Source organism: Strix uralensis, chromosome 16 (assembly GCF_047716275.1).
Source record: "Strix uralensis isolate ZFMK-TIS-50842 chromosome 16, bStrUra1, whole genome shotgun sequence".
NCBI lineage: Eukaryota > Metazoa > Chordata > Aves > Strigiformes > Strigidae > Strix > Strix uralensis.
In genome coordinates this window covers 9,291,825-9,312,270 of record NC_133987.1, presented here as the reverse complement: position 1 = coordinate 9,312,270, position 20,446 = coordinate 9,291,825, and the positions used below count along the sequence as shown (strand labels likewise).

General features: G+C 48.9%; 1 protein-coding gene across 6 annotated transcripts in view; it reads left to right on the top strand.

Moving 5' to 3' along the window:
- ELFN1 (extracellular leucine rich repeat and fibronectin type III domain containing 1) overlaps positions 1-19,894 on the top strand; it is a 109,545-nt gene extending 89,651 nt beyond the window's left edge. For 4 of the 6 annotated variants that reach the window (XM_074886231.1, XM_074886227.1, XM_074886230.1 and 1 more), the window contains one exon: positions 16,257-19,894. In XM_074886231.1, the coding sequence (XP_074742332.1) occupies positions 16,684-19,074 (2,391 nt within the window). In that variant the 5' untranslated portion in view covers positions 16,257-16,683 and the 3' untranslated portion in view covers positions 19,075-19,894. The remainder of the gene's footprint in view (positions 1-16,256) is intronic. The other 2 variants (XM_074886228.1, XM_074886232.1) reach the window with 1 other exon arrangement.
- Positions 19,895-20,446: the final 552 nt, after the last annotated feature.

The following is a 20,446-nucleotide window of genomic DNA, read 5'->3' as shown; positions in this document are numbered from 1 at the left end:
GCAGCCCCGACCAACCTTTCATAGTCCAGGGGAGGAGGGAACAAACTTCCACAAGAAACTCCATGCGGCACAGTAAGCTCACAGGGTTGTTCAGGACAGCTGAGTCTCGACAGGCTCCTCTGAGGGGGAACCACGGAGTTGCTTCAGCCAGCGGAAAGCAGCCTGCCTCCACGTCACCAGCAGCAGTAAACATGATCTGTCTGAAAAATAGAGTCACGTTAACAGTTATTGATCTATAACTTTTAACCAATTTCTTTTTTACAATATTGGATTGCGTCCTAATTTTAGCTTTTTATGTTCAGCACTAGGCAAACTCCACTCCATCAGCAAAATACAGCCCCTGTGGGCCAATCTGCACCTTCCATTGAGCTGAGTGATAGAGGACTGGAACAATATTTTTCGACAGATCAGTTCCTGTTCAGGGTAGTGGTGGCCATTATGCAAATTGAGCTATAAGAAGTTTAAAAGTCTGGAACCATTATATTTCTTTATTTCATTAACATCAATGCGAGCAGACAAGTTAATACGACAGTGTGATCCCATTCCAGGGCTTACAAAAAATGGTCCCCCCACCATTTAACAAGACTGTTGATTTCCCCTAACGGGTGGTCCCAGCAGCTGTACTGGGGGCAGTGAGGCATTTTTTGCAGCGTGCAGCTGGGCGAGGGGTGGGTGACAAATGTCTCTGGGCAGATTAGTGTGCAGGAATCCTCTGCCTGAGCTGGCAGATGGCTGGGAGGGCCCTGCTCATTGCAGCAGGCAGACATCCAGGAGGATGGGGGGACAAGTAGGGGATCAATTACAAGAGCCCGATTTCCCCCTGGCTCCTTGGGGATTTTGCTCCCCCTCAGAGCACCTGCACAAAATCTTTTACATGGTGTCCTCACCCCTAATTCACTGCACAGGCCAGGAGAAGCTGCTCAGACAGATTTGCTCTGGTATGCACAGAGGCATAGGCACGAAGCATTCACATTTACAGGGAAAAGCAGGAAGCATGAAGAGAGCAGTGTTAACCCCATTTCCTCCTTCTCTGGTGCTGGACACACACGTTCTCCCAGCACAATAGCAATATGAGGACCTGAGGACTGATTTAATACAAGCATGATGTTATAGGGCAGAGAGATTTGTGCTCTGGCACATGCCCTGGTGCCCAGGCGGTGGCTGTCCCTCCTTCTCCTCCATCATATCAGCACTGCCACAAACGTATCACCCCTGTCCTCCCATATATCCCCCATCTCCACCCCACCAAGGAAGGCACAGATGCATTCACTGAAAAGCAGTGCAGAAGAGCACACGTCCCTCTTTGTGGCCCCATTCAGCTGAGGGTATTAGCAGCCAGCTCCTCTTTACAAATAGAAAACTAATACATAGCACTATCATGCCAGCAAGGAAATTACAGGGTCCTGCGACCCAGCCGTTGCATTAGTGTCTTAAGGAAGAGAGTGGGTGACACCTGGCCATCCACAAAAACCAGCCCACCCTATGTGGTCCAACAACCCTGTGAGAAGCTGACTCTCCCATACCATACACCCTCTTCCAGCCATATAACTCACACAAAAGAAACGCAGACATATGCACACATATACGTATGTATTTGCATAGATCTGGAAAATAAAGATTACAGCGTGCCACACTAATGGATCCCAGCACTATAATAGCTCCATTATAAATGGCAATGTCTTGGAGCATTACTGCTAAAGACTCTACCTTTTAGTGTTGAAACTTTTAATTGATTTTAAAATACACAATCAATCACAGTTAATCAAGGAATCATGAAGACGCTATCGTACACAAATACACAAAGACAGCACATAAACCACAATTAATGACCACTTAAACAATGGTAGGAATGAAAATAGGATTATTTATTAGTGTTTATGAACAGTAATTGATAAAGTAATGAAGCAGTAGCATCGGGGTGTGTTAGAAGCCAAAGTTTGCGATATTTAACACCAAGTGGCCATAAGAGACTTCTCAGTGAATGAGTCAATGACACATTTTAGAGCAATCTTTCCAAAGGAAGGAGATACCATTTCTCACTCCTCCAAACACTACCATCACCCCGCAGTCACTGGGAGAGGTGAGCCATCCTAAAGGAAGGTGGGGACCAAGCTGAGAGCAATTTCTGGGTTCTTACCACAAACTCGGCCTCTGTTCTAGGGCTGGGCTGCAAACCTGTCAGGCACACTCTTGCTCCATAGCAGGGGGACCTGTAGCCCCCTGCCAAAAATACTTCCAGGCTGCCTTTAGCCAAATGTCCATCTAACCTGCCAGGGAGGCTGTGTCTCCTCCTGAGGACTATATCACCATACACCAATGCAGCTGGATGACTCTGGCTTTAATATTAAGGAGAGTAGCTAAAATCCAGCCTTGGAGAGCCAATGCCTCATGTCTCAGAGTGGCACACAGCCTGATGGGCCAGAAAAGAGTGAACAAAGCAAGGGCTGGAGGTTATGTGCCTGAGCCAAGGACATTGAGCTTGGGCTGGGCAGAAGAGGTGAATTCCATGGAGGCATCTTGGAGGCCCCTAAGGTCTGTCCTTGACCACAGCACAAGGTGGTCTGTCTAGGATTTAGTACAAAAGACTGTTTTGCCTAAGCTGGCTTTATTCACACCCTCGTAGCAAGCCCAGAGCCATGCACTACTGAGGCACACACCAATACAATCCTACCCATGTTGCCTGCAGACCCATTTTGCTCTTTGCTGTGCTGGATCGAGATCTTCCCGTGCCTCGTTGCAATGCCTGCTGTCCCCAGGGACAGGCAGAGGCAGAGTGATGTGGCATTCCACCAGCAAGCAGTGGCAGAGCCCTGCTCCCTCCTGTAATACAGCCCTCACCTAGCTGCCATGCACGCAACAGTTTGCAGCTTTGCAATTGGACCCATTTCGTTTCTCTAAATTAATAAGCAGCACCCAGGACCCCACTCTTAGCTGCCTGGCACATGGTGCAATGGAGAGGCAGTGATGAAGTGACTCCTGGTAAGGAGGAGGGGAAAGTCCAGAGGAAACTTTGTTCTGTTGCACCATTCCCTTGAAGGCAAGTGCCATCTAACCCCAAAACACCACCAGCATGTCACCCTAGTTGGTGTCCCTGCAGAAAGTGGGAGACTGAGCAAGTCCCTTTATCCACCCTGGGGATACACTTGTGCACAGACATTTCTCTATCAAGATGGAGGTCTCATGCTTGACCAGGGACAGCTTTTAGCACTGGACTTAAACTCCTATTAGTCATCTCAGATCCCATCCATATCATCAAGGCTTGGTGCTAGAGGCCTGAGAAGGAGCTGACAGCAGGTCAGACCCCATTGCCACATTTTCCCTGGGGTTTTGGAGTGGGGCTGAGGATGCTGCAGTCCCTCACTTCAAGCTCTGCACACTAGCAGCCTCCTTCCCTACAGTGCTTGTGCTCACTCCCATGGATCAATGTCTACCTCTCCTTCTCCATCTTTTTTATTGCCTTGCAAGTTGGCCCCAGGATGTTTTATCACACCACAGCACATAATACAAATGAAAAACAAAGGGAAAAAGTTTGAATCATTTTTTTAATATATTCATCCCTGTGCAGGGGAACAATGATCCATCTGATTAAATCCACATGCTAGAGTTTATTAAACCAGGTTGGCCTCTCGCTTTCTCTCTCCTTTAGGCAGGGACAAGCTCATTAAAATGAACATGCTCTGCTCCCTCCCCGTTGCAATCCCACTTCACAGCGTCTCTGTGCTGCCACTATCTTGTAGGCATCGCCAGGAGCTGATGAATAGGGCTCTGCAATTCAGTTTTCTCTGGCAGCAGCACAGCAGCTGAGCCTTGGTGTGGCTTTTTGGCAAAGGGTACAAGATGCCTTCAGCCTACCAGTGCCTCACAGCTGCTGTGAACATGCATGTGAGAGGATGTAATCTGAGAGGATGTAAGAAAAAGCCCATTAAAATTGGAGGGAGCTGGGAGGGCAGGGACTGACCACCTGCCCCAGCACCTGATGTCTCATTTACCTCCTCACAGTCTCTGTTTCTCATCTGTAAAATGAGTTTGATGGTCACTGCTTCCCCATTAGGATAATTAATGGCTATAAAGTGCTTTGGACTAAGAATAAACCCATCAGTAACATCAAGGTGACAAGTGGGTATCTAAGACAGTCCTCAGGACCAGGTCCCTGTGCAGGCTTCTGAATCTGCTGGTAACTGCCCACTCTGCAACCCCCACTCTCCTTGGGCTACCCCCAGGAGGGTCCCCAGCCCACCCAGACACCCTTGCTGGGGAGGCATTTACGACAGGTCAATATTTTCTGCAGCTCCTCTTCCTCCTCAGCAGCCCTTCAGATGCAACCTAAGTCTGTTACACCCTGGCAATAACAGTGGCTTAGGCCATATAATCCCTCCTTTACTTGACTTTGGGTTATTTTGAGCAGGAGATTAAAGGAGATTATCTGCATCACCTGAGATGCTGCACTTTCTATCTCTACCCTCTTCCCTCCATCCCCAGGGCTCACCCAGTTCCAGACAACAAAACCCCTCCCTCCTTCCCCCGTTCTCCACCACACCCTTGTCTTGGGGCAGCTACCTGACTGCAGGGCACTGCCATGTGGTGGTCCACCAGCAGACTCATTTCCTGGACCCAGCTTCTCACCTAGCCACCCACGTATCCTGCACACCTGCATCCTGAGCCATGTCCAGAGATGCTCCACAGCAGGGGAAAGAGAAAGGAGGGCACCCTGGCATGCTGTAGCACTAATTGGGATTAGCTGTGCAGTGGGCTTCTCCTTGAGAAGGAGGTGGTGGCATTGAGGATAAAGTCCTCTTCTAGGCACCAGGAGCTTGTGTCAGGGTGAGCTGGGTTCAAGAGCAGCTTCTTGTCTCCACAGTCAGAGGACGGAGAAGGATTGCCTGTTTGGAGCATCCCACACTACATATATAAAATAGAATCACAATACCACAGGAAAAGCACTGAAAACTGTGTTTCATGCCCAAGGAGGAATCCTTATTGCTTGGCAGCACTCAGCTACAGGCATCACCCAGACAGGGCAGGGAGCTCCTTCCCATGTTCTGGAGACCACATGCTGCTCTCCAGTTCACTTCAGCTTGGATTTAGCAAAGCACTTAAGTGGTGGTTTGAATTCCTCCCAAAGCCTTGCTGAAATTAGCAGCTTTGTTGAATCAAGGTCTAAACAGGCAGAGCTACTAGCAGTGACCAGGAAAGTTATTTCTCCTTCCTGAGGGAGAGATGGTGAAACATCCCAGGGGTAGGGAGCAGCTACTGAGAAGCAATAGTTCCCCTGGAAAACAAACACTCACACATGGCATCTCACCAGCGCATGTGTGACCTGTGCACACGTTCATGGCAAGCTCACACCTTCATGGTCTGTTTTTCCTCATTTCAGACTACACCAGGCTAGAATCCATCTGCCACCCTGGAAATTAATAGCAATCATTAAACAAAAAGAGCTGGCAAAAAGAAGCCTGAGGTGAAAAGCAGCTATTTCTGCCAGAAAAAAATTAAAACTATTTAGACATACAGAAAGTCATTTATTACTGTGAAGTCCTCCCTCCACCTGGGGTTTAAATCTCATTACAGTTTGTCCAAAACAGATGTTACCCTTTTAGCAGTAGATTATTAACGATAAACTCCATTCCTCCAGAGAGGGTGGGTGTTCTGGGTTCACTTGCTTTTTCAAGCTGGGTAACCTCTACAGGAAATGTTTATGAAAAGGACAGGCAAATCCAAATCCTGGCATAGTTCCCTGCTTCTATTGTCTTGGACTCCAAAGTTTTTCTTTCCACTCTCCATATCTTTTGCAGGTCTCTGGACAAGCAGGGAAATACAGCAGCCCAGAGAGTGGCCACAGACATGCTGAGCCGCAGATATGATGAGAAAGGGTTTTCGTGTGCTGCAAGTGCACACTAACACACCAAGAGCTAATACTGCTGCTTTTCCACCAGCAGTTTGGCATTAACCATGTGTCAAGACAAAACCAATTTCTCTTGGATGAAGCCTGGCATGTGCCTGACCCATTTTGTCAAGCTTCTCTGCCTCTACCCACACATTTTTGGGTAGAAGGCCATTTGGTTGGGTTTTAGACTTGCTGGCACCACAGAGACCCAATGGTCCCTCATACCAGTGTCTGAGCATCCTCTATGGGCAAAGATGGGCATTGCTTATTCCCACATGTGCATGCGCATACTTCAGTGAGAAATCAGCTAGCCTTGACAGAAACACTGACTGCCACCCAGTTTAACCAGCCAAGCCTGTAGTACAGCCATATCTTTTTTCTGTTTAGATTTAACATAGTAAAGGTACTGGCTCAGGTATCTAGGAGCCACATTAACCATGCTGTAAACACAATCAGATGAGACATTAATATCAGCTCCACACAAATATGGCCATCTGACTGCCTGGCCACCTCCCTGACCATTTTAGGTAGAAGGAAGCACATCCCCAGTACTCTCCAGAGACCCTACTAAATAGATGTTCTCACAATGCCTCTCAGAGCATGCCTGGGAAGCCAGCAAGAATCAGCTATTTTGGGACTGTTGATGGTGAAGCCAGTACTGGCATCTCAGGGCGCTCTCAGAAAACACTTTTTGCTATCAGTACAATTTTTTCTGCCCCTCGAGGGAAGCAGCAAGAACTCTACTGCTGGCCATGTATGTCTGCAAGTACTTGTTGCTGGAGGAGAGTCATTCTCTCAGCACAGCATGTCTCAGGCCTTCAGACTTTATGGCTCATAACCAAACCCTTCACAGAGCTCTGAGAGACCCAAGGGGAGCCCCAAGTAAGCAGCATATGCACTTCCCTACCAGTGTGGAGTATCCTTGGGATGAGTCCATTGCATGTCCATTCATGTTGTGTCAAAGGCATGGCAGAATAACTGCAGAGGTTGCACTGCTGGAAGAAAAAGGCTGTAAGTTCATGGCTGAAATTAAGCTGTTAAACAGCAGCTGAGCTGAATAAACACCCACAACCATCTTATGGGCTCTGCCCTCTGTCAGAGGGTACAGTCCCTGCTATCTCACATCGCTCCACAACCTCATGTGCTAATGTGCACCAGCCCTTCATCCTCCTACCCCCATCCTAGACCCAGCTGGAGCAAAGACCTGAAATATCCAGGCCCACCAAGCCACCAGCACCAGGCTGGGATCACTGTCCCACATCCCTCAGCTCCTCCTAGCACTGCAGGGACCTGGAAGGTGCAGTGGGGCTGAACACCCTCCCTTCATGGGGACCAACAAACTACAGTGCTTGTGGCATGGATATTTGTAGGATGGGTGTTTGACCCAGGAGGAGTGTCCTATAAAATTTTAGCTGGATGGATGAGTGCATATTTTCACTGCTGAAACAAGAGACCCACAGCCTGCTAAAGTGTTTTTCTGTAGAAACACAGCATCTGTTTGGATTAAGAGCTCAGGACATAGACAGGGTTGAAAATGTTGCAGAGGACCTATCTTGACCTAGGGAAGGAGAAGAGGGTCCCTCCTCTAAAAGCCAACAAACCTGAGCTCCTACAGTAGAGCCATGTACAGGAACAGGGCCATGCTGGGTAAGCTGTGCATGGAAGGTGGTCATGCTTGGTTTCCTCTGCAATGCTGTTATCCTGAATAAACATTAGATTGGTTTTGGAGAGCTGCCCAGATGATCATTAACCTTCTTCTGGCCCATGACAGGAAGCCAGCCTGCAGCACTGAGCTAAAATTAGGCCTGTAGGGCACTGGGGCTTGCCAGATATTGCTATATCTAGGCAGAAACCCCCTTCAAAAAGCAGACAACCAGAGGGTTCAACCTTAAGCTTGGCTCCTCAGCTCTAGAGAATAAGAGTTAAGTCATTAAAATCACAAAATAATTCAGGTTGGGAGAGATGTCTGGAAGTCTTCTCCAACCAGAGAAGCAGGACCAACTTCAAGGGTGAACAAGTCAGTAAGAGGTTAGCAAAAGTGTTTGCCTACAGCTCAGCCATGGTGATTGCTGTGTGCAGGACACTTGCTGATGAAAAGGTGAATTCCTTTTTGCCTACCTGGAGATCACAGCAGACCATTGCCATGAAGTCCTACATGTGCTGTATATTTTCTTGTCCATCTGCCACCACTCAGCAGTACAGTCCACCTAGAAACTGCAGCTGAGGTAGGCACTGGCCAGAGACCCACATTTTCTGGCTCATGACCCCACCTTCACAGGGGAAGAGCGGGACAGAGAGAAGAGTGCTTTTGAAAATATGACCATAAAACAAAAAAAAAAAATCAGAGCAAAACACTTGTGCCTCGGAAAGTAATTTGTAACAAAGCTAACCATTTCATGGATCCACCACCAGATTTCAGTCTGTATAAAAGTGGGCTTTCCTATCTGGGATGCAAAGGGTTACACGGGCCTCCTGCAAAAATAAATTAATGAATGAAAGCAGTAAAACCCTCTTCCAAATAGCAGCAAAGATCTGAGCGAGGATGACAATGAAGCAGAGACAAGGCACAGTTCAGATTGTCAGTGCTGAGGAACACCAGCAGCTTCGCTTCCCTGCGCGGGGCTGGCTCCCTCCATTGTATCGGTGCTGGAAAAACATGCTTTGATCTTCAGCACTATTTACAGGGGGAAAACAGGAGTCCTGCTTCCACACCAGACCTCTGCTTTTCTCCAGCCTAACATCAGCATAACCATCCTATAATGGAGCTGTGATTCTGGCTGATTATTTCTAAGGAAGAACTCCATCAAGTAAATGCTGAGAGGCTTTCTCCCATGGAAACACGCTTTTCTTATTACTACTGTTGTACCTGATCAGAGCTCTTAGTTCTCTACATCCTCTAAAATCTTTTTCCTCTTCACCTTCCTCTAACTCTGCCCCTCTAATTGCACTCCTTGGCTCTTTGAGGGCTCAACTGTCACAGGCTGGAGCTGACATTTCATATCTGCCCATGCTGGTATTTCAGAAGGCTGGTTTAATGCACAGGTAGCCCAGCTGGGCTTAAGAGGATGTTCACCAGGAAGATCATTTATGCATTTACTTAAACTCAGCAGAGAATTTTGCTCAGTGGCCCACAGCAGTGCGCAATAGGGTTGTCATCTCGATAGACCCTGGAAGCTATGCAGCATGAGATGGATGTAAATGACTTCAGACTGCAGCTGAGTGAAAAGCAGAATATCTGTATTTCCTGAAATCCTAAGAGCTAACCTGTCTTGAAAACATTGTCATTTTAACCCAGAATTTATTTTGCCATAGAACTAAAAGGTTCTTTAAAGTGTTTACACAAACAAGTTTCTTTTGGCCATTCCCAGGCTGCAGTGCTGGCCTCAGCCTGGCTGGTGGAGGCACAATGGCTTTGACCCAGGGCTCCCATCAGACACTCCAGCATCCACAAGTTTACAGCTAAATTGACCTAAATCTCAACTTCCAAGATCACAGATTTTCAGCCAGGGGTTTAATTTTGCAGAAAATACATTTTACACCAGAAAACCATTTCACAGGAGAATTCCTTATACAACCAGCTGCTGAGGAAGCTGTCTCCTAAGGAAATCTATGTCAGGCAGCAGCAAGGGCTGGCTGTTCAAAGGCAGGAGTCAGGGGTGACCCCAGCACAGGGGGTTCTCTCCCCACCCAGGGTGGCATCTCCCAGCACATGAACACAGCAGGCAAGGTGCTGGTAACAGGGTCCATAGTCCCAGGCAAGTCCAGAGATAACCTATATCCAGGATCCATCAAGGAGTCAAGTCAGGAGCAAAAGGAGATGGGGCCAGTGGCAGCACTGGACACAAGTTGCAGTGCATGTCTGAGGGGTCCATCGAGGAGAACGGCCACCTACCACCACACAGACCTGAGGTCTATCCTGGAGGCAGGACCACAAGCAGGACTGGAGACAATCACACCACCAGCAGAGCTCAGGAGAGGACTAGAGGCCCAGGGCTGAGCTTATATGAACCTTTTGAGCCTGTGGGCAGAGGGTGTGGGTGGAAGTCCCAGCTGAGGCTGATCAGGGTCATTAGTGTCTTCAGGGCCTTGACAACCAGATGCATTTCAGGCTCTCAGACAGAAAGTGCCCCATGCCTCCTGCAAAGAGACTGCAAAATGATCCAGCAGCCAGAGACTCTGTGGACACCAAAGAGCCATCAGTGTCTTGATTTCTAATGACTTGTATTCCCCTTGATATGAACAACCCAAAGAGAGAAACATTGGCCCTGACACCATATAGAGCCCATGAGGGTTGATACAGTGGTAACAGTGTATAGAGACCAAGTGTGTAATTTCTGTTTGTTTCTTCCAGCCTACCCCAGAAAAGTGATCTCTTCCCCATCCCTCCCACCTGGCTACTTGTCATCTAGTTTGTGACCTCCTGAGGTTTCAGTAAAAGCTATCCTGTATGCGATGCTGGGCACTTCTCTCTCAGCCCCCCTTTACCTCTTTGCTTCATTTCTTCTTCATCTCTCTTCAAATCTCCGTGGAAAACATATCTCTTCTCCCTTGCCTATTTTTCTTAAATAACAAATAATAGCAGGAGAGAGAGTAGAATTGACTGGAGAACTCTATTATCTAACATTGCGAGGCATTTGGGAATAAGGTTGTGATGCACAAAATGCTGCCTAAACCCTGTCTGTGGAGCCAATATTAGTACCAGGACCTCTAGATATAAAATGAACTTGAATTTTACAGTCCTGGGCATCTTTATTATTCAGTGTGGTTGTGATTCTGACCAACATCACCTGTCAGGAGGCATGTAGCAAACACTAGGAATATGAATGAACAGAAAAAAACCTGCCTGGAAGCCTCCTTTCCCCACCTGACATATACATGATGGACGTCAAGCCATTTAGAGGAGACTTCATCACTGATAAATGTTTTCTCTGCCATCTTGCAGAGATTATTTTATGCATAATGAAGGCCCAAAGTTAATTTTAAGATTTGGTGCCTGTTAGCCGAATTTCCCCTCTCCACCTCTTTGGGTGACTAAACATTTAGCATTTGTAATGTATTGCTCCCGTTTTGCTCTGGCTCTCTTTGTAGTGGGGCTCCTTCATTTATAGATAAAATGGCCCAAGCAGCTGTGAAAGAGGGTCTAAGAGAAGCTGAAACACGGCCAGCTGGAGATGGAGCAGCTAGGGTGAATGAAGATACAGAGATGCAGAAATGCCAAGGAGAGGAGCGCTGTTGTGTGTATATGCACGCACGCGCGCGTGCATGTTAATCTGGCTCCTTGCCCTCACTCAGTAAATCTAATCCACAGTTTGAAATAACTCATTCAGTAGAATAACAAAATTAGGAATTGAGTGCCAGGACAGCATATTTTATATGTGCTGCCCAGCTCGCTCTCCCTCTACCTACCCAGCCCCCACGGCTGCTTTGTTTGCTTCCTTGCAGCTGCTGCTCTGGTTTAATTTACTGAGATGCCATTAGTCAGGAGATGGAAGCAAGAATTTACCAGCCAGCCTGCACTGGTTTTTGGAGCCTCAGCTTTGCCTTTTCCTTTCCATCTCCCTTGCTGTGGGTTTTCAGCCAGGACAAGGTTGCTGCTGCTCATCCAGTGCAGGCTGCAGCCTCGTGCACATCACGAAATCACAGTAGTCCTCCTTTGCTGCTGGTTGTTGATGGGGACCAGGGCTGGAGAAGCAGGGACAGGTATGAGGGGAGGACATTGAAGGTCAGAGCAGAGGATTAGCAGGGTGAAACACGGATCCGGACTCCAGCAGGGATACTGGAGATCAGAGGCAACACGTAAGAGCAGCAAGGAGTGAGGAAGTTGTCATTGTCCCTTTGCTGGCCTCTGTAAGCCACGTGAGCCCGACATCTTCTGAGTTGGTCAAACCATACTGCCTTATGAAAGCAGAAGGAAAGGGAAATACAGCACTGTCTGTAGTGCACAGGTAGCTCTGTGTAGGAATATTTCCTGCCGGGTGCTGGGTGGGTACCATGGCATCCCCATGGACACGGCCTGTTGTCGTTGTCAGCATGGTGCCACCATTCAAGATAGCTCTGAATTGAGATGAAATTAATCATTTCAAATCATTGCTATTGTTATTGCACACTGTCTTAATTCCTCTATTTTTCTTCTTTCTCAATCAGTGAAGGAGAACCCCAAATCTCCTGGTTGTTTTTCACATTAGAGTTGTAGGTGGTTTGTTTCCAGGTTCTCCCAGGCAGCTCTGCAGAGGGTCAGAGGACTGGGAAAAGTGGTGTGCAATTGGGTTACCAGGAGAATAAAACCAGGACAGCTAGGCAAAGACAAATCAGTCAGGCAGGAGGGTTAAAACACTAGCTTTTGTTACTGCTTTTTATCCAGTCTGTGGGGAAGAGGCAGGAGGGGTCTCTTCTCTGCTCTCCAGATCCATGTCCCAGCTGCAGGAGGTCAGGGACAGCAAAGGCTCCTTGGCTGCAAGAATCAAGCCTGCGATTTCAGAAGCAGAAATGAATAGAAAAGAGAGATTGAAGGGAAGAAGGGGGGAAGAAAAGGGAAGAAGGAAAAACCTCCTGGATGTTTGTTATCTGCTGTTACAGAGTTAGGAACCACTGCGAGTGCCCCTGCTCCTACCCTGCCTTGCAAGATGCTCAGTGTTTGGCTGATGTTGCAGCGCACACACACAGACACACACCCACACACACCCGCCTTGGCATGATGCTGGGAAGGAGGCTTTCAGAAACCAACAAGATGAACAATTATGCCTTCTGTGCAAAGCAACAAGACCCACATCTCCACTCCCCAGTCATGTCCTGGCAATCTAATAAAAAGGGAGATTAGCCCCTCTTTCCTCTCTTACATCTCCTTAATGCTGTCATTTTATTCACACTTTGCAAAGCAAATAAACCAGCAAATTGCTTGCTTTAATGAGCTGAAATTAAACTCAGGCTGCTGATAAAATGCCTTTTTTCCTTTCTGTTGTTGGGAAGGACTCATCTGATAGGCAATGTACAGGAAAGAAGAGAAAACACACAGCAGGAGCCTTATTGAACATGTTTGAGTCATTTACCGTTGCTCTTCTTCATCACCGACACCTCCAATTAGATGAGGGAGTCACATGGATGACGAGAAGGCTATAGGGGAACAGCCTGGCAAGGTCCATGGAAGGTCTGTCTCCACTCTTCACTCACAGGATGGTCCCGCTCCGCTAGCGAATGCCCTCTGACACAGGCTGCAGCCCACAGCCTCCCCAGGGAGGAGTGACAAGAAACCTTCCTCTGCAAGAAAAAGGCTGGTTTGGCTCTGCAGAGCAATCACAAACATAAGCTTGCCCAGAAGGATGGCTGGGTCAAAATGGGAGTTAGAGGAGACAGAATAAGTGCTTGCTAAAGAGAATATGCCAAGATGCATCACTCCCTGCTGCCTGTGCTGTCTCAACTGGGCAGGACTTCCCCTGCCTGCGGGAGATGCCCGTAATGCACAAACCCGTGAAGGAGGACAGGGAGATGCTCACACCAAGGGCAAGCACTGCAGGGCAGCAGGCAAGGAAAGCATCCTCTGTGCCATCCCAAAGGGACAACTGGGGCAAGCCATTGCTTATGGCTCTGCAGGTCAGGACTACCCTTCTCTCACACCCTTAGGGGCAATGTGCACTCCCACTGGAGGCAGTCTGAGGAGCTGAAGACCAGGCTGGTGCCTGTGGCAGAGGAGAGTGGGCACATCTATAGTTCAGCTTGCAGCTAGAGGGAGAGAAATTCTCCACCTGAAGCACAACACATCTGCTGGGATTTTCATCCCAACAAGAGGAGCTCAGGGCACTTTCCTTCAGTCTCCCACAGCCCCATGAAGTGCCATCATTATCTCACAGTACCGGAGAGGAGACTGCAGCGCAGAGAGGTTAATTGAGTTGCCCAGAGCCGGGAGAGACGTAGCAGCACATGTCTTTCAGCCTGGCACTGCAGCCCGTGCCTCCCTGTCAGCTGGGGAGGTGGTAAGGGGGGTCACTTACCTGCAGTGCCTTAAGGAGCACAGTCTCTCTTCCCTTCTTCACTGGCTCCAAGGGCTTGGCTATGCCAAAATGGGCTGCCAGGTCCTGGCAATGCATCCCAGGGCAGGGACAGCACATCCTTGCAAATGTGCTCCTGCCAGTGCAGCAGGTACTGTTCCCCAAAATGGGGTTACTCACAGTATCAGTGTCACTGTGGTGATAGAAGGGCTTCAGCTGGAATAGCAATGTAAAAGCATGCTAAAGTCCAGGTTTCTACCCCCAGGAAGGAGGAGACCTGAGATTCAGCTGCCTTGCCCTCGGCATTCCTTCCACCCAAGCCCCACTTCTTGTAAACTTCTGAAAACCTGGTTTTGTTGAGTTTTCTGCCAAATGTAGCTGGGATAGGACAGCACTGGGCACTGGGGAGGCAAAGAGAGGCCTGCAAGTACCCATGCAGGGCCCCACAGAAACATCTTAGGGCCAGTACATCTCACCCACGTGCAACTGCACAACCACTGCAGACAGTACCGTCTGCAAGAAGGGTGTACTGCACACCCTGCCCTCCGTGGGGGCTCTGAATGTCTGGCTGTTGTTTTCCCCCACAGCTGCCCCTAGCAGCTGGTGGGGCATCTGCTGGAGGACAAGGTGGCCGGACAGTCTCATGTGCAGAGAGCTGACACGAGAGCAGATCTTGTTATTCATGTAATGGAAACCCAACTGTGCCACCAGGGAATAGATTCATTGTTCACAATCCAGAAAGAACAAATAAACTGTTTTACTGCATATTATTACTGGCCTGTTTACTGAGGCATAAACTGTGAATGGTTAACAGGGATCTCTGCAGTGAAACATGGTCTGCTTCATTGCCTGGTATCATGGGTAGAAAAGAACCTGGTTTCTTCAGAACAAGGGCAAGGGTATGGCATCTGCCTCTAAATGCCCCTTGTCAATCAGCCTCATGTGATTTTCAGGTATGCAGCACCAAGCACATTCCCTTCACTGCCTGGGCACTGGGAAATGGTTTGGAAACAAATTTCTGGATTTATAGCATCTTGCAGATGCAACAAAAGACAATTTAGATGTAAGATGTAAGATGTGCCCTTGTCTCCTTCACGGATGCCCAAGAAACCTCCAGTTCCTACCAGCTGTGTTTGAAGGAGTGCTGGTGGTGTCTTTCTAGTCTGCCCTGGGACAAGGGCAGAGCTCCAGTTCCCAACAAAAGTCCCAAGAAGGATTTTTCTAGATAGGCCATGAAGTTTTCTCTCCATTTGTGGGCAACTCCATTTCTGCCACAACACCTCACTGTATCTGTCCTACCAGCCCAGAGAGATGTTTGGCAGCAGAGATGTCCATGGATGATATTTTCAACATCTTGTGGAAAAGCATGACCCAGGAGATGCTGGTGCTCATGCAGTTCCCTCCTCTCCACTTTTGCTTTCCTGTTTCCCTAAGAAATTACAAAAGGAAGTTGTGTCCATGGATATGTATGTTTAGTCAAAAATGCAGGAAAAAGTAATGGAAAATGTGAGCCAGGAATGAGAGTTTTTCTGTGAGAGGTGAGGCTGCTGGCAGCCCCATATGTTTGTGTCTAGTGAAGACTCTTCCTGGCCTTCAAACAGCTGTTTCTGGCTGGGGAGGAAAGGTCTTATCCCATCTTCTGCAAATTCTCTTGTCATGCCACTGAGTGGTTGAGGATCTTCCCCACCTCTGCATCATTTCACGCAGGAGGGAGAGAGAGGTCTTGGAGACAGGCAGCAAGCCCCAACCACAGACAAGGACATCAGGTGGTGGACAATCATGCTAGTGTGTTTTGCAGTCAAAAAGTGCCCTGAAACTACTGCTCAGATTCCCAGAAACAGGACAGTCACTTGATGCTGGGCTTTATTCTAGATGCCACACAGCAGTGCAGTCAGAGAGACACGGTGTCCTCAACTGGCATCCCTTTCTGTGGGCACTGCTGCTGCACACACCAGCATGCGAGACAGTTAGGATTCCCCTCAGCAAAACACTGCAGCATCAAATCTACATCAGAGTGAGTTGTCTAGTCTTCATCTGCTCTCAGCGGAGAGGAACAGACACTTCTGGGGCATCACTCCTCTCCTCCTAAGGTAGACACCTAAATAGGTCAGACGAACAGTGCCCTGGATGTGTGCTGGTCTCTCAACTACCTATAATGTGATGCTGGACAACAGGCTCAGAGGATGACCTCCATGGTCAGTGACCACCTTACCCCATGTTGCCAAATGCCATTGGTGGCAGCACCCCAATAAACCAAAGGCTCCTTGAAAGGTGGTAGCCAGAGTTAGAAGGCAACTGCCTAACATTAAGAGGGTAATTGGATGCATCGACAACACCTCTAAATGCTGTCTTTCCTTTGTGTTTAGTTTGTGCTTGTGTTTTGTTTCAAGCAGGTGAGCCGAGGGACCAAGCAGGGACAGCCAGACCCCTGGAGACACATGGAGATGGGGACGAGTGTCATGATGGGCAGCACAAAGAAAACGAGGAGATGTACTATAAAAAGTGAGAGGAAGGCTTGCCTCTAAGCCAGAGGGACTCCACACAGGCACCTAACTTCATGACTCCCTCCCCAAGATGTCAGAGACCTGGTGATGTGGGACCAGCCACCCAGGCCTTGGTAGTAGCCCCTGGCCGGTGGCTGCCGAGTACCGTGGGCACCAAGGTCCGCTTTCCCCACGGACGCTTCTCCCCCATCTCCAAGCCATGAGGAGAAGGGAGAAGCAAGCGAAGCTGCCAAAGAAGCACTAGCCCACATCTTCCCGGCCCCCGGCCCGCTTCCGGCAGACCAGGAACCCCTTCTCTGTGCCGCCCTTCCAGATGGCAGGTCGCCGGTGGGCCGCGACGTCAGCCCTCTGCATGTGCGTGGCAGCCGTCTCTCTCCTGCACACTGGTGGGGTGCGGGCAGACTGCTGGCTCATCGAGGGGGACAAGGGCTTCGTCTGGTTGGCCATCTGCAGCCAAAACCAGCCCCCCTATGAGTCCATCCCCCAGCAAATCAACAGCACCATCGTGGACTTGCGGCTGAACGACAACAAGATCAAGAGCGTGCAGTACGCCTCGCTCAGCCGCTTCGGCAACCTGACATACCTCAACCTGACAAAGAACGAGATCTCCTACATTGAGGATGGTGCCTTTTCAGGACAGTTCAACCTCCAGGTGCTGCAGCTGGGTTACAACCGACTGAGGAACCTCACCGAAGGCATCCTCCGGGGCCTGGGGAAGCTGGAGTACCTCTATCTCCAGGCCAACCTCATCGAGTCCGTCACCCCCAATGCCTTCTGGGAGTGCCCCAACATAGTGAACATTGACCTGTCCATGAACAGGATCCAGAGACTTGACAGCAACACTTTCCGGGGCCTAAACAAGCTCTCTGTCTGTGAACTGTACAGTAACCCCTTCTACTGCTCCTGTGAGCTCCTTGGCTTCCTGCAATGGCTGGAGGCTTTCACCAACATGACACGCACGTATGACCGGATGCAGTGCGACTCCCCACCCGACTACATGGGCTACTACTTGTTAGGCCAAGGCCGAACTGGCTACCGCAATGCTCTGAGCATGCTCTCTTCCCTTTGCACTGGTGGCTCCTACACTGTGATCCCTCGTTTTATCCCTCCCAGGTACCAGGTGACCACGGTGCCCTCCGAAAGCCCCTGCTCCGAGGAGGAGTGCTCCTCTGGCGATGGCACGACCCCACAGTTCTCCCTTTTCACACCCATTGGTGAAACGGAGGTGCGCCCCAACATACAGGTGAAGCACCTCAACCACAACTCAGCTGTCCTCACCGTGCAGATCCCCTACCCCTTCAGCAAGATGTACATCCTCTCCCAGTTTGAAAATGGCTTCTCCTCCATGATCACCAAGCTCAGGAAGAAGGAGGAGAACATCACCGTGAGCAACCTAGTAGCACAAAGAGATTACACCTACTGTGTAGTCTCTGTCCACCAATACTCCAAGTACAACCACACCTGCGTCACCATCACACCCACCAGACCAAACCGCAAGGAGCCGGTGCCCACCCCTTCCACTGCCACTCATTATATCATGACAATCTTGGGCTGTCTCTTTGGCATGGTGATTGTCCTGGGTGTTGTGTATTACTGTCTCCGGAAGAGGCGCCAGCAGGAGGAGAAGCACAAAAAGGCTGCCGGCAGCATGAAGAAGACCATCATCGAGCTGAAATATGGGCCAGAAATGGAGACCACCAGCATCACCCAGTTGTCCCAGGGACAGATGCTGGGCGGGGAGACGGTGACCCGCATCCCCTACCTGCCTTCTGCTGGTGAGGTCGAGCAGTACAAGCTGATTGACAGCAGTGAGACCCCCAAGGCCACCAAGGGCAACTACATAGAGGTGAGGACAGGTGAGCAACCAGAGAGGCGAGACTGCGAGCTGTCCCTGCCGCCGGACACCCAGAGCTCTGTGGCTGAGATATCCACCATTGCCAAGGAGGTGGACAAGGTGAACCAGATCATCAACAACTGCATTGATGCCTTGAAATCTGAGTCCACCTCCTTCCAAGGGGTGAAATCAGGGGCGGTCTCCACAGTGGAGCCTCAGCTGGTGCTCTTATCAGAGCAGATCCCCAGCAAGCATGGATTCCTCTCCCCCGTCTACAAGGAAAGCTACAACCACCCTCTCCAGCGGCACCACAGCATGGAGGCAGCCCCCAAACGCTCCAGCACCTCTTCCAGTGGCTCCATACGGAGCCCCAGGTCCTACCGCTCTGAGGGATCGGGCCACAAATCAGAAGCCAAATATATCGAGAAGACGTCCCCCACCACTGACACCATCCTCACTGTGACACCGGCCGCAGCCATCCTGCGGGCAGAGGCGGAGAAGATCCGTCAGTACAGCGAACACCGGCACTCGTACCCCAGCTCACACCAAGGGGAGCAGCATGACAGCATGGCGGGGCGAAAGCCCTCCATCCTGGAGCCTCTGACCCGTCCTCGCCCCAGAGACCTGGCCTATTCCCAGCTCTCGCCTCAATATCACAACCTGAGCTACACCTCCAGCCCAGAGTACACCTGCAAACCATCGCACAGCATCTGGGAGCGCTTCAAACTCAACCGCAAGCGGCACAAAGACGAGGAGGAGTATATGGCAGCCGGCCATGCCCTACGCAAAAAGGTCCAGTTTGCCAAAGACGAGGATCTTCACGACATCTTAGACTACTGGAAGGGTGTCTCTGCCCAGCAAAAGTCCTGAGTCCTCACACAACTCGTGACTTAACACACTAACTGGACCAAAAGAAATCCGCAGCAGCTATTTTTATTCAGACTGTCTTTGAAACAAAATAAAATTAAAAAAAAAAAGAATCAATAAAAATAAAAGAGAGAACACATTATGAAAAATCTATAAATATTCTATATAATATATAAAGCGAGATATTAAAATGTCCTCACATTAGTGAGACACGCACCAAATTTGAACACAAACTTTACAAAACGAACAAACTGTGGAGTGAAAAAAAAAAAAGTTTTGTTTCATTTTGATTTTTTTTAAAAAAAATAAGAAAAAAGAAAAAATTGAATATAAAAAGAAAGTGAAAGAGCGGGCAGAGAGCTGAGGTCTGGCGTTTCCCAATATTGCATTGCATGAGTCCCTATTCCGTGATTTTGTGGATTCTTTGTGAACAGTTTGTGTTCTTCCTTCCTTCCTTCCCTTCCAAAATCAACAGCAACAAAAACAGCAACAAAAACCAAAAAGAGAACAGAAGGAGATCCATCCTTTGGGCTGTTTTTGCAAACGGAGTCTTCCAGTTTAGACTTTCACCCGGTTGAAGGCCCGTTCACATTTTCACTCACTGAGAGGTTTTACCACACATTGCATTGTAAACCGAAGTCGTTAATTGTACAGAGAAAATTTCTATATTTGCAATGTTTGCTGTATAATGAGAAAGAGAGAGGAGAAAAAAAAAACAATACTACATCTACTAAAAATATATATATATATATCTATATTCACCTGTTTGTACCAGGTTTTAATCATGGATTTTAGAGAAAGAGATGGTGTTTGGTTTGAAAGACTTTTTTGTTGATTGGTTGGTGGTTGGTTGGTTGATGGGATATTTTTTGGAGGGGGGGAGTGTTTGGGTTTCTAAGTGTTTGGTTTTGATTTTTCCCAGCAATTGTCTGTGTCCAAGTTCTCACCCCTTCCAAGTATATTGAGGAAAAAAACACATATCCAGAAAAGCAGAATCCCCCACCTTATTCCAGGTGGGACACCATCACCACCAGGAAGAGGGAAGGGGATGAGGAGTGAAGGGCTCATGGTTGAGCAGTTACAACCATGCAAAGGGATTTCTTCTGCCAACTAAAAGGTATCGGTTTCTCCCCCCAAACAGACATATCAGGAGAGTGGTGGCCCTTGGGCCAGCCACTGAGGGGTGGGTTATCCCTTTACCTTTCAAGATGGGGAGCCGGTGTTAGATAAGTTAGAGAAGAAAGCCTCTTCCTGCTCTCCAGAGAAGGACATCGCTGAGGGATGGTTTTTGCTGAGGGAGAAGACACTAAGCATTTACAGCTTGCCCATATTGAGAGCTATTACAGTAGGCACAGGCCCTGGCCCAGGAATCCTG